Source organism: Eurypyga helias, unplaced genomic scaffold (genome assembly GCF_000690775.1).
Source record: "Eurypyga helias isolate BGI_N326 unplaced genomic scaffold, ASM69077v1 scaffold2093, whole genome shotgun sequence".
Lineage (NCBI taxonomy): Eukaryota > Metazoa > Chordata > Aves > Eurypygiformes > Eurypygidae > Eurypyga > Eurypyga helias.
The window spans coordinates 52,805-66,793 of NW_010240346.1; the positions used below are offsets into that span (position 1 = coordinate 52,805).

The 13,989-nt window shown below is 40.6% G+C and overlaps 1 protein-coding gene across 1 annotated transcript in view; it reads right to left on the reverse strand.

The window, feature by feature from the left end:
• ATRX (alpha thalassemia/mental retardation syndrome X-linked) overlaps window positions 1-13,708 on the reverse strand; it is a gene marked incomplete at both ends in the record, with an annotated part of 64,246 nt that extends 50,538 nt beyond the window's left edge. The window contains one exon of the mRNA XM_010148402.1: window positions 13,559-13,708. Coding sequence (XP_010146704.1) covers window positions 13,559-13,708 — 150 coding nt within the window. The remainder of the gene's footprint in view (window positions 1-13,558) is intronic.
• Between the last annotated feature and the right edge of the window lie 281 nt (window positions 13,709-13,989).

Consider the following 13,989-nt stretch of genomic DNA (forward strand, 5'->3'; position numbering starts at 1 on the left):
AAAAATTAGAAAGTCAACACATTTGTGACCAAGTGACCTGTGACCAAAACCAGTTTCTTACATTAACTAACACATCCCCAAAGCCACCACTGCTCTTACCAAAAAATCAAAAAAGGCAGAAAAAGCATTAACAAAAACCGATGAAGTGACAGACAATTTCAGTCTCCATGACAGTTCAGTTAAACTAAATCTATGGAGTTTCAGGTAAGTAGTGAGACTCAAAGAAGTCATCGTTCTTTTTAAAACAGATTTAAAAATAGGCATCCCTGGACTTGAAGCTAAGCCACTAATGCTCACTCACCTCCTGTGCATGTATCTCCAAAGAAATTAAAGAGAGGGCACTGCTGTACATTGAGACATTCAGAGAGAAACTGCAAGTATCTCAAGCACTGAGTCCTCATGAAAAGCAGGAAATTCTCTCCTGGCCATTCTCAACTTGCACTACCAGCTCAAAGTTCTCCCAGCTTTCTGGAGAAGGGACTGAGAACAGCTCATGACCATAGACTCATAGAATGATTTGGTTTATTGTGCATCAGAAAGACGATGAAGTTGTCCAAATAAATTTTGAAGTTGGGTTTGGGTTGGAAGGGATTTCAATGATTTAGAAATATTGGGGGGTGGGAGAAGCAGGATTGCTTGCATAGAGAATCATAGAATCATGGAATGGTTTGGGTTGGAAGGGACCTTAAAGATCATCCAGTTCCACCCCCTGCCATGGTCAGGAACACCTTCCACTAGACCAGGTTGCTCCAAACCTCATCCAGCCTGGCCTTGAACACATCTAGGGATGGGGCATATGTCTAAATCGAAATGGGTATCAGGCAAAATGTAAAATTCAATTTTAAATTTATACTAAAATATTACCGCTCATGTTCCTATTCAGCAGATACGATGACATTTTACTGCATGGTTCTGACAACATTCTTTAGGTATGTGTTTTAAAAGCAACAAAGCGAACTCAGCATTTCCTATGCTAGCCATTCCAACTACTCATGCAACCAAAATTCAAAAGCATTTTCACTCCTACCTCCTCTCTGTTGTTCTCCATTGCAGCTGGACTGCTTTTCGGCTCTCTGCTTTTACCTATGGAGAGAAATTAAAGGATTCCACTGAAATGCAAGGAATATTAGAGTTCTTCCCACTGTACGTCACAGTATTGTTTATGTTTCACCAGCATGAATAAAGATGAGTGTGACTTTCAGAGACACACCTGAACAAAACATAGTTCACTCTATGGTATTAATTTTACAGAAATCATTCCAAAATTACTTTCCTACTGGTGAAGAAATACTGAAGAAATATAAGTGCAACTGTATATGCAGAAATAATAGAGTTAGTGCATTTTTTTAATCTCTACGAAGTTACTTCAAGTTATTTTCTCTTAGACATCTTGACACTAAAAACACAGTATTAAATCTGGGATCGTGGAACCAAAGACAAAAATGCTATTTGATACAGGGTATGATACAGAATTCCCGTTTCTCCATCTTGTCAGCCGTGGAATATAAAACCTGAAGACATGCAACCTCTTACTACCTGTTCTATCCACCAGTCCAGGCAACGGAAGGGCAAGTTTCAAGTTCAGTGATTCAATGATACTTGTATGAAGGTGCTCAGGAGGCTTAGTCATAGCAGCATTTTTACAGATGCGCTACTGAGAAACACAAGAGTGAAGTGGTAGCATAATTGCAGGATACATACCATGACCATTTGTGATTTTAACCTAAGGCTGATAGCACTGCAACTTTCTACAGCCTTACACTTCAGTTTTGGGAAAAACAAACTATTCCGGTTTACACTTTAAAAAAATTAAATTACACTGATTAGAAAATTGAATGCTGGGTGTTTGACCTGGGCTGAATCGTTTGGGTAAATTTCAGGCAAAATTATCCAGCAATAAAAAATGGATACAGAAAAGGTTTTGCTCCACTGAGATACCTGAAATTTCTTCTGTGGAATATTACATGCATGCCCTCATCCTGAGGAAAGAAGTTAAAATTTTAAGGAGGGTGACATTTCTTTTGGAGACAAGACACTGTCCACCTTCTACTCTTGACCAACTTTGCCCAAGCGATACATGTGTGGAAAATACCAGTTTGGACGTGCTCAGCAGAGGTTGCTTTGATTCTGGCACCTACAATCTGTCGGTTCTACAGTCAGACTGCTAACGAGACTGCACAGGCGCTATTCCCCAAAGCGCCTGACCATGCTCCAGTGTGGCTGGAGCGCAGGTGTGCCATCCTCACAGAACGGCCAAGCATGCTGCATCCCCTCACAGCTCCTGGTGCTGACCCAACTGCACAAGCTCCATCCACGCAGGGCTACGATGCAGGGTTTCCCCCGTGGCTGCTGCTCTGGGGCAGGGGCTGCTCATTTGAAACAAGAGCAGGGAGTCAGTCTCTCCTACACTCCCAGGGATTCCCCTGCTGGCACCCCCACGATGAGGAGGGAGACACGCAGTTCGAAGGCACAGAGGCTAATGAAACATTAATAAGGCTCTAAAATCAAGTACTAAAAAATTAAGAAAAGCCAGAATTGAAGCTGCCAGCACAATTTCACTTGACCTATCATTCCTAGCACGTAATCATTATTACAGTACAGTTCAGCTCCACAGGGGTGCACAAGACAGAATACTCAGCGAGCAACTGCTTCATATTTTAATTGACCTGTGTGTGTGTGGCAGGGACATGTTCCAGCTCTCCTGAGCTACACTTAACCATCTTCATCATCTTCTCCCTCCTCGCAACACTCTAACCTAGTAGTTCACATAGCCTCCAAATGCTGGAACAAACCAAGTTCCACTGCTATATACACCTGATTTGGCCCCAGTCATGTCTACTGCTGAATGAGCAGTCTGTGGAGCGAAATAAATAAATAAATAAATAAATAAATAGAAGCACAGTTGCTAAAGACACTACGATTAGGCACAGGAAGTTGGGAAGGGAAATAAATTTGTACAGTTAATTCTGTCATTTTCCAGTATTTAAGTGTTTAATTCTTCCATTTTTAACTTTAATATGCTCTTTTTTAATAAATGAAATCTGACCTCTCAAAACCAACACTGAAACATGTCTGCTATTAATTACTCAGTGTACCCCCATTTCTAAGTGCATCTGTATTTTAAGGCAAGGAGCCAAATTATACTTTGTAACTACACAGGATAAACGGAGAACATTTCTTTTTCACAGTATGTTCCTCAGCAAAATTTCACTCTGAGATGCATCTACACCACAGTTTAGTTTATTACTCTGCTCAAGTATCACATGGCTGATTTCTTTTTTCCCATGTTCACAGTTCAGTTTCATTCTGACACAAGGAGGTTAGCACCACCTGGCAGCAGACAAAACATTAACACCTAGTAACTGCACACCAGAAAACCCACCTAAGTTTGTTACTTGGGACAACAGGAGGTTGGAAATTAACTCCTTACAGCCACAACACCCTCATTCTCCTGTACTTGATCACTTCAGCACAACTTTTATCTCACTAAACAGTAGAGGTTGAAAGGTTTTGCACCTGTATCCAGTCCTAGTTAAGTAGGGAACATATTTAACCTAGTTAAATTTGGAAACAAGTTTTATTCGGTACTGTTATGAAATAATGTCACCTTTTGTGACTGTAATGGAAGCAAAGCATTGAAAATTCATTACCTATTTCTAACTTGCAAGTAAAAATTTCTAATAGCAAATTTGACCCAGCATAGAACTCCAAGTTTTTCAGAAGTATTGTTTTCTTTTCAGATGTTTCCAGATTACATATATAAACCTTTTTCAAACAATTATGAAAGCCAGAACTTCATCGACAACTACAAGGACTGCAACAGCTACTGTACTTACATTTCCAGGAAAACAGGAAAACTGAATGAGGAACCCCTACCACAGGAAACATGCACGTTTGCCAGCTCATGTTTCACAGAAGGTAAATTACCAGTAGGATTAGCACTTTTTTTCACATTTAGAAAATATTCAGAACTGAAGGCTCACCGTAGATTTATTAAGATACCACCACTTAAATAACAGATTCAGAACTGAAGGCTCACTGTAGATTAAGATACCACCACTTAAATAACATTAGGACTTTGTATTAATTGCCCCAGTGAAGTAACGAAGTTATTTGACTTTAGAACCCTAGCTACAGTGAAAATAAAAACATAAAATGTCTTTTTACCTATGGTTTTGGTTTTTGATAATGCTGGAGGAGAGTTTGCGTTCTCCGATTCTTCTGATGAGTGAGCCAAGAAGTCATGAAGTTTCTGCACCAAAGTGTTCAACTTGCTTTCACTGTTAAGATACAAGTAAAACTTGAAGTTAGCTATGCATCTCACTAATTCAGCAAACTTGAAAGATGCCCTGTTTAATCTCAATTAATACACACATACAAAAGAAATTCAGTTATTGCTTAAAGATTTGTTTCTGCAGGACAGTATCAAAGTAAATAAAAACCATGTAATTTTGTTTAACCCTGAGTAAAATAACAGGTGCTGCCTTACTGACAAAAAAGCACTACAGACTCTGTTAACAGTAACAATAAACAGCCTATTTTAAATAGTTTTTACTGTTTAAAATTATTCACAATATTCAAGAAAGTCTTGAGTGGTAATGCTGCTGTGACGTGAAGACGGTGAAAAATGAATTTAAGATTCTACTTTGTCAGAAGCTGAGCAGGTAAAAATAACAAAAGCCTTACTTCACTAGCAAAGAATGCAACCTTTGGGGACATAAAACACTAGAAATAATAGCAAATTTTCACCTACAACCTTAGAAATAAACAGGTCCATTGAGTATGACAGATCTACATGCTTATGCAAAGATTATATTAAATCAGCCAAACAGATATACACTGCGTATCCTGTATTAATTCTGTCAACAGCCAACCACGTAGGATCAGATCATTTGTTGATCTGTTTGTGTGAGCAGTCATAATTAATTTATACAAAATATTACCATGGGAAACTTCACTAGGCAGTTTCAGACACCAGGAACTGTTATGTCTTGTATATATACTCATTACACCTTTGTCCTATGCTTCTGAAAAAAGCATACAGCTTCATAACCTGCATGTTACTCCCTCTCATTTTACACTGTTTATTTCAGAGTTTCTCCTCATTTTACACTGTTTATTTCAGAGTTTCTCCTCCCAAAGCTTCTACAATTTCCCGAGACAAGTGGAAGCACACTGAGGCCAACCAAGGGCAGCCCCCCCAGCTGTTTGTCACTCACTGCTGCTCTCCCCGACACTGTCACTCCTCCACAATCTGCCGGTGTAGGTCTGAGTCATCACTCCTTCTCTCCTAGGAGATGCGGGTTTGCAAACTGCTCAACTACACCAGCCTCTCCTACCTTAACCCAAGATACAGGTTTCCATCCTCTTCACGGTTTATCTCCCCACTACTACCAGGCTATCTTGAGAAGAACCACCACCAAGATTTTGCATCCCCGTTTAACAGGTTGTAGGAACTTTGAGCTCAATCCACTCACCTTTGCCATCTCTACTATTTCTGTGAACACATAAATTTATTAACTTCTTTCAATTTAACTGTTATTGCTACAAAGAAAATCACCTGTTTTATAAGAAGGACATGCAGGTGAGCGCCGGAGAAACTAGTGGAAGGGTATCATCACATTAATGCAAATGGCTAGTTAAAAGAGTGGAAATAACGACATATAAACTAGCATAAAACATCCATTAAGAAAACCAAACCCTGTAAGTTCTTTAAATCTCCTAAAGTACTCAAAATAAAACAAAATAGCTCTTCATAATGTAAAGACTTTCTGCATCAGCAAAGGACAGTTTTGAGAGCACAAACATACCATCAGTCACTTGAGCGCCTTTGACAGAGAGTAACAAAGCTTGGTTTGCTCTCACTATCTCAAAGTCTTTTTCTCAATCTGTCTAGTCTTTCCCTCTAATTACTGGACTCATGCTGCTGCACAACTGCCAGTCCCTGAACTGGGGCTTCCCGCTCTGTCATGGATGGAGGGTATACTTGGAAAACATTACAAAAAAGTGGTACGTTTGAGTTTTAACAGACTGCATACTCTTACTTCAGAAAGGAGATTTAGTGATTTTATTCACATTAAGTTAAAAAAAATTAAACAGTTGTTCAAAATTATTTTACAGTAAAAGTACATAAAGAGATTTTATATCCATTCCAGATGGTCTGAACAATTAATGCACATTTAGAAAGGCCACAAAAAAAGTACATGTCTGGTAGTAAAAACAAAACACCCACATGTGGAATCCGGCTCATTTTGTTTATAAATAACTTGTTTTGGTAACAGCAGCTTAGAAAAGAAAATGGGAACTATAGATGAGTTATAATATTATTGTTCTCAATACAAAACAAATCAGAATAGTATGCACACATCCTTGAGACTAACACTTGGAACATTACCTAATTCTATTTATTAACTCTTATCCCAACTAGCCTAAAATTATCATTTTCACAGCAAAATCTTCATGCTCACAAACAACAAACAACCTACAAATTAATATTAAAAAGGTCTTAGCTCTACTTGCTTTTCCTCTTCGTTATTCATCATTTTGTACCATAAGCCTGAGTTAAGCAATACCAGGTCAATTATAAGTGAAGGTGTTACACTTACTATACTTTGCAACAAAGACATTTTTAATTTAGGGCAATGATTTACCTTTTTTGTACAAAAGGGATTATAAATCGTGTATTTGTATGTGAGAATATATCACCTATAATCTCTTTTTAAAGCTTCCACTGCAAAATCTTTATTCTTTGTAATATATTCATAGACCCATCCACTATTAAAATGACCACAACCTAGAAAATGTGTATTTTTTAAAAAAACTTAGAGTCTAAAAATGTAGACCCATCCTGGAAGGACTAAGAGAAGCAGGCAGTGTTCCTCTACCATACAGCAACAATCCCTACACTATTTACTAGTTTTCAGGCTTGCATGTTCCAAGCAAATGGCTTCACCATCAGTCTAGAGCTATTTCAACACTGTTTAGCCTAATTAAAACAGGAATGAAAGGAAAGGTGCCCTACTATTATTGGCTTGGCCATGAACCTGATTTGTGACCTTGGGAAACTATCTTATAAGAATACCATTTCTTACCTAAATTCAAAGCAAGTGCTATAAACTTGAACAGTAAGTGTCTGGCCCTTACTAGGATTAAAGAAAGCACGTGTTAGGCAAGCCACATATTAGGGTAAAAGATTCTACAAATCAACAGAATATATAAGAACAAAAGGAAGGCACATGCCTCCAGCCAGGGCCAACCCACCACATTGCTTCATCCCGTGTTAGCCAACAATCATGTTTCTGCAAAGTGAGTCAAATCACCTTGGACAAATAACATTTTAAGCCACAGTCTTCACTGGGATCCAACTTGCTACACATTCACGTGATCGTTCCCTCTGATGGCAGGTAAGATGCTGAAAACGCATGGCCAGGGCAGGGGAAAGACCAGGACCACCCATTTCAGCAGCAAACCCAGCTCGCCTTGGACCATACTGTGAAACTGCACTGGAAAAACACTTGTTACTGTGCTCAGCTTCCATCTACTTTCTTCAGACACTTCAAAAATGTAGGTGGGTAATGTCCCAGTTATTGTCAACAGCTGGAAGAATAGTTTCAAAACCCTATTTTCTTTAAACAAATTGATTTCTCATTCTTCCACAAGATCCTACCATACTCTACTGAAGCTCCCCTCATCAGGATTTCAAGTGGCTCCTGAAAGTCAGGGACACAGGAGTGCTTTCTAGCTACCTCAGTGCTGACAAAATATGCTTTTGCGTTTCCTTAAGTTCAACACTTCCATAAAATTTTTCTGTTCAAACTTTTAAAACAGTTCACAGGCACAGGTTTTTTAAATTCATCTTTACATTCGCTTCAAGTTAAGTCCCAATCATTTTTCACTTTTGAAGTTGAAAAGAAATACTGCAGAACAACGAGTATTAAGCAGACAAAATTAAACAATCCTTAGGAAAAAAAATAAAGAAAATTAAAAGCAGATGTGCTTTTAAACTGCCAGTTGTAGACTACCATTCTCTGCTTCAGACCGTAGCACTGGGTGAATAACAGAAATCAACAACTCACAGCAAAAGTCTGAGTATTCTAATTAAGACAGCGGGAAGAGAAAGGGAAGAAAAAAGGCTGTGTCTACGCCAGGACACGGGAAGGTTTGGTGCTGATGACCCAACAGCCGTGCTACCTACATTCCAGTAATTCAGACTAGCTCTAGTCTGGCTCTGCAGACTGCACTAGGAGTCGGAGCAGAGAAGCTGAAGCACATCTTTCACCTCAGCTCCACCCGGAAGGAATCCAATTTGTGCATTCCAACACCCCCTGCATTATTAATAAAGTGAATAAGCAAGGACATTCTGGAGACTTTTCAAAAACACACTTAGTTCAGATGTTAATACGGGTGCACCCAAAGTTCTAAAGGAGATCAGAACACATTTTTTCCAAAGTACTTCTGTGTTTCGTGTTACAAACATGATCTTATTTTAAAATTACTGCTTTACAGTAAATAAAACTGAAACTGCTGTAATTCAACTAGACATACAATTTCTAAACTAGTACTAGGCATCCTTTCCCCCCCCCCAAATGCATAGTTTCCTTTCACACTACCTAAGCCTTGGTATAATGAGGCCAGTATTCCGTCACCTGCAAATCTTCACATAAGTTTTTCCTGAGGAGAAGGAAAAGCAGTAGACTTATCCCAATTCAAAGATTTCAGTTACAAGGGCAGAGCCTACACAGTCATTTCATATGGAACGTGTCAATATTGTGGCTGAGCACACATGAATGAAATAGCTTAAGACTGTTGGAAAGAGTAAAAGATGATAAAACCTACAAGCAAAGTTGTTTATTGTCTTATCCCTTACCAAAAAAAGGAGTGAACACACCCACAGTGTCCCAAGAAGCCTACTTCTCTCTGGAAAAATAGACAACCAGAAAATAAAATCAGCCTGCCATTGTATCAGTTGAAAAAGAATATGGTTTTATAAAGGTGGGGAAACAGCAATTCAATCCTACTGGTGGTTTTTTAACTCAACAATGGTTTTCCAAGGGCAAAGCAACACGGTATCATATAGCCTAAACCAGATTAATAATTTATAGCTTACTGATACACCAATTACACCTAAAGAAGTGAGGCATTGCAATCAGGATTCACACAATCTGTTCAAGTTGGCATGAAACAGCTGCCAGAGGACACAAACCCTCCTGCCCGACTCACCCCGCGGTCCTCTTCTCCTCAGTAGACGTGTTGTGACCTATGCACAAAAGCTGATCGTATCAGAAGTAGCCATTTCTTTTGCTAAATCCAGGCAATTTCCCTAACCCAACTCAGATGGAATTGTACCACATTAATTAAATCAGATACAGCTGGAAAATGCCTGAATACCAAAGCTCTGACTGAGAAGAGACACAGGCACCTAGCACTTCATCAAAGATTCTATGCTTGAGACTTCATTAACACAGATCCCCTCTTTTACTTTGTTTAGAGCTGACTTTAAATCCCCGGGGGCTTAATCAAGTGATACCTAGCACAGTTGAAGACACTCGATGATGTGGATGAAGTAACTTTGGAGCTTAAGTATAGCATAACAGGTTCAGACAAATAAACAGAATTATTCCCCTCCAGACACACAAGGGGAATGAGAAAAGCAATGGTTCAAAGTCACGGAGAGACCCGTTATTCTGCCCACGGAAGATGACACAGCTTCTTTTTGTTGAGATGGTATCCCAACAACCGTATCTGGATTTGGCTGGGAGGTACCGTGCTTCACTAACCAGTGAAAAATTCTTTTGTTTTTTAACCTGTTTCTTTAACGGCAGCTTAAATTAAAACAAACAAACAAAAAAACCCCACGCAAAACCATGCAAAATCACTGTTCAGTTGGCTTGAATGCCGCACAGAAGTCTAGCTTCAGCGACAACGTAACCTGCACACTGAGGAAGACTGCCTGAAGTCAACTACTTGAAAACCTAAATACTGTGTTTTCACCTTTATGAGGCAAAGACTGTGGCAAACTGAACACCCGATGATATTAATTCAGGAAAGGAAGCTCCAACAAGCACACAGAACGCACAGAACAGAAAGATGTGTTGAAAAAGCTTAAACAGGCTTTGTTTAAAGGAAAACACGGGCTCCACATCTAATGCCCCTCTAAGTCGAAAACTGCTTTCTCCGCTTCATTCGCCTTCAGCTCGCTGGAGTTCATCACAGATTCTCAAGGAGACATCCTTCATTACAATCTCCAATAATTAAAGCACGTCCCTTCACATCTCCCAGGTGTTCCCAGTCAGGTTTGCTACAGGTTTTAAGGGTTTCAGCCCATCTGACGCTTTTGTAGGTTTTTGTTTTACTAGACAAAAGCCATCTCGGTTTGCCCCACTGCCAGTCCTGAATATGTCTTTTTTTGGGTTCACTTTACAATAGGTGTATTTGCCCAACAAGGCTTCTACAGCTGAACCTTCTAAGACCTACCATTGGACCTACTAAGGCAGAAATTTCTACCACACTGGAGCTTTCAGACTTGCAAACAAACTGCCAACATAACACTAACTTTGACACTGGTCAACAACCCGCGTAACAAGACCTTTTTCAAGGTTTCACTCCTTCTCTAAAGACTTAAAAATGGAAAAAAATATCAACATCACTCAATCTATCATCCACCCTGCATGACAACAGCCTGGTGCCCAGATGTTGTAAGCAGTCATGAAAGCTTTATACTCCTCCTTTAGTAAATCAGGGCACTTTACCTACCTTCTTTTAAAGCCAGCAGAAAATCTCCCATTATATCTGTCACCGAATTTCTACAGTTTCTTCCCTCCGCTCCTGCCTCACCACTGGAACAACCTGCCACTGACCTATCCATGAGCTGATTCCTGTTTCCCCATCACCTGCAGGCAGAAGCTGAGCTCCGGTGATACGAAATGTGACTTCATGAGGATCAGTGGAGTATCCTTAGGCTTTCCTGTTTATCAAAGACATGCCTAGTGATCCAACCTAAAAACATACCCTGACTGCAGGCATTTGTTTTTATGGTGAAGTATACCCACGTAAAAAGCACCATCTTTTCCTCCTTTCAAGCAGAGGGTGCAAGCGCTCACCTATGGAACTGGGAATTTTGAGTTTCACAGCGTTAAGGCTATCCTACTGCAGTTCGTGTTATACACCCTCTGTCACACCAAATTATTTCACAGAAGGTGAAGATACCTTCACAGTTAAGCCCTATCAGAGACCCTGACACGAAGTTTACAAAGCCCTCAGAGAGACAGAAACATCTACGCCACTGCAGCAGGTTCCTCCCAGAGAATTTCATTTACACAGTGCAGACACACCGGCTCCGGGGCACCTCTGGCACAGAAGACGACCCGACCTGAAGTTTTGCTCTTCTCGGGGGAAGAGTCAAGGAGTCTGCTAATGCCCATTCCACATGATCCTGTGAAAGATGGCTAACTTCCACAAAGTCTGAAGGTACAGCCTAAACTGGCTATTGACTTATTCCAGTGAGATTGTTGTGCCATTAAATAACATGCCTCAACCCTAGAACATCACTCGGAACACAGAAATTCAAGCAACTCAAAAATGCAGAGGATTTAACAAAAATGTTAAGATCAAGTTACTAAAATATCACACTGGAAGTTGAAAAGTCTGAATCATTTAAAAAAACTAAGTTTATTTTGCCAACTTAAAAAAAAATATCCAGGATCACTACAGTGACTACCAGATGGTTCAGGTGAACAAGAGTCAAAAACTTGTCTGGTTCCTACTGTGGTGCTATTTTGTACAACGCATGAACTGATCTTGTCATGATCACCATGACAAAGATCCCTCCACTTGAAAAAGAAGGGGGGGAAAAAAAAAAATCAAGTTTTGGGGGCAAAAGTTGCAGTAAAATCTTTATAAACATTTACAGAGGCAGCCATTGTTTTTAAAGTTTCTTGGTAAGTCACTCCTGTTTCCATCATGTTTTTCAGCATTCCAAACTTCTCATCCTGGACAAGGGTGACCCTTAGGTTCTTAGTATTAGTGTTCCTTGTAACAGAAGTCTAAAACCTCACAGCCAGCAGACGAGTACTGATTGACCACTTTCCCTATAAACAGTAAGTCTGTCTTCAGACGTGCTGGGAACAGGTTTCCCACCGAAGCTCTATTGTTCGCATATCTTCTACCAACCCTCTCCTCCATTTATTTCTGTGCACGCCTTGCAGATAGCAGGAGCTGAACTGATTGTGTAGGGTGACTGCGCAGGGTGACTGAAATGCGGGCAGCCGACAGGGACTCGTGGGAAATGGGAACAAAAGACAGTGAGCATGTCTGGGTTTTTTCCTTTTCCCTCCCATTCCCTCCAACTCCAATTTTAAGTAGAACTTGAACTTTCCGAAAATAAGGAAAGCCCATGCAATGCGTTCATCATGCAAGCACGGTACCTACGCCACGCCATGGAACTGTTCCTGTAAAGTAAAAACAAACAGCTCAAGATGAGCTCTACACGGGATGAGAATTATAAAAAAACATTCAGACTGAATGAGAACTGAGTTCATGAACACAAGAAAAGTTTGGAGCACCAAAAAAAGTTATGTCCCTCCACCAAAAGTAGTTTGTCACAGGACCTTCTCATTCGGTGGGACACAGACTACATCAATCTCGAATCGCTTTTGATCTTCAAGACTACAAATAATCTGAAAGAACCCAACAGACCTTTCTGTCTGCAGGTCATCTGAAAAAAACGCATGGGAAATGTATGAGCAAGCAACTAGAGCTGCCCCTTGGTAGCGCCACTGATTGTTGCACTAATCACAACGTAAGAACGTGGAAAAGGTTAAGTCCCAAACCTTCGAATCGTAAACCAGGAACAAATAGCTCAAGAAAAGCAGAAAATGGGAAAACAGGGAACAAAATGCAAGTCATAGTAAAATTAAAAAATCAAAGTGGTCTAAATGGAGGAGCATTTTTCAGAATACTAAGACTAATTTTAACTGCAAAACACTCAATAAATACTAGTAAACCAGATTTTTTTTTTTGTTATACAAAAATCAAGGTTTACCTGAGGTTTCCAGGGATTGGGGAAGAAAAAGGAGAAAGCCTCTTAATTAGTATTTCAGTCTACACACAAAATAATCGATCCACCACAGAAGTTGTCAAAGTTTAAGACACAGAAGGGAGAAAGTGGGAGCAAGAAAGAGAAAGGGTGTGAGACGGGCAATCCCTATCTTCCAGAACAAGGAGGAAACCATATGTTGAAGAAAGCTCTAACTATTGGAAAGTCACGCACCAAATAACGTACATTCGCCAGGCTCATGACTTACACCCTGCATGGGATCAACATCCATAAGAATGACAATCTTTCACAAGTCTCGTTTTGTGAGCTGGAGGGTGGTTACCTACGGATTACTTCCTCAGAAACGTGAAGGCTGTAAAAATCAACCAACACACAAGAGGAGGAAAACCACCGGTCCTTAAACTTTGGGCTGAAACCAAGCAGCAGTTACAACGGCTCAAAAAACGTGGGTGGTGAAGACACACAAATATGACCACGGGAAAAACTTTCCCCAAGGCTCAGTACCTGAGAGCGTACTGCTTCCCTTTGTAAGGCTGATTTTGAAGACGCGTGCGACATTCGCGAGGGTCAAGTGACCACACGTTATTGTTTGTACAGTGCCGCAGGCATGTGGACGGTTTGACGTGATGCCCCGCGCCGCTCAGACCCCCCGAGCTACCGATAAACGGGACGCACACACAGCCAACTATTTATTAACAGTTTAACATGGCGTCTTTCTCAGCACCGACTTGTTGGGGGGGGTTTTGTGCGCTTATTTACTTTGCACCTCAGCACAGGAGCCGCTCGTGATCCTTAACACGGCAGGAGGCAGCTCGTCAAGGGCGGAGGGAGATGTTTGTAAAGCAGCGTGGAAACAGCCTCCCGGGGGATCGGCGGGACGGGAAGGGCTTTACTACAGCGCACACACGTGGGGCGGGGGCGGCCGGGCGGAGGGC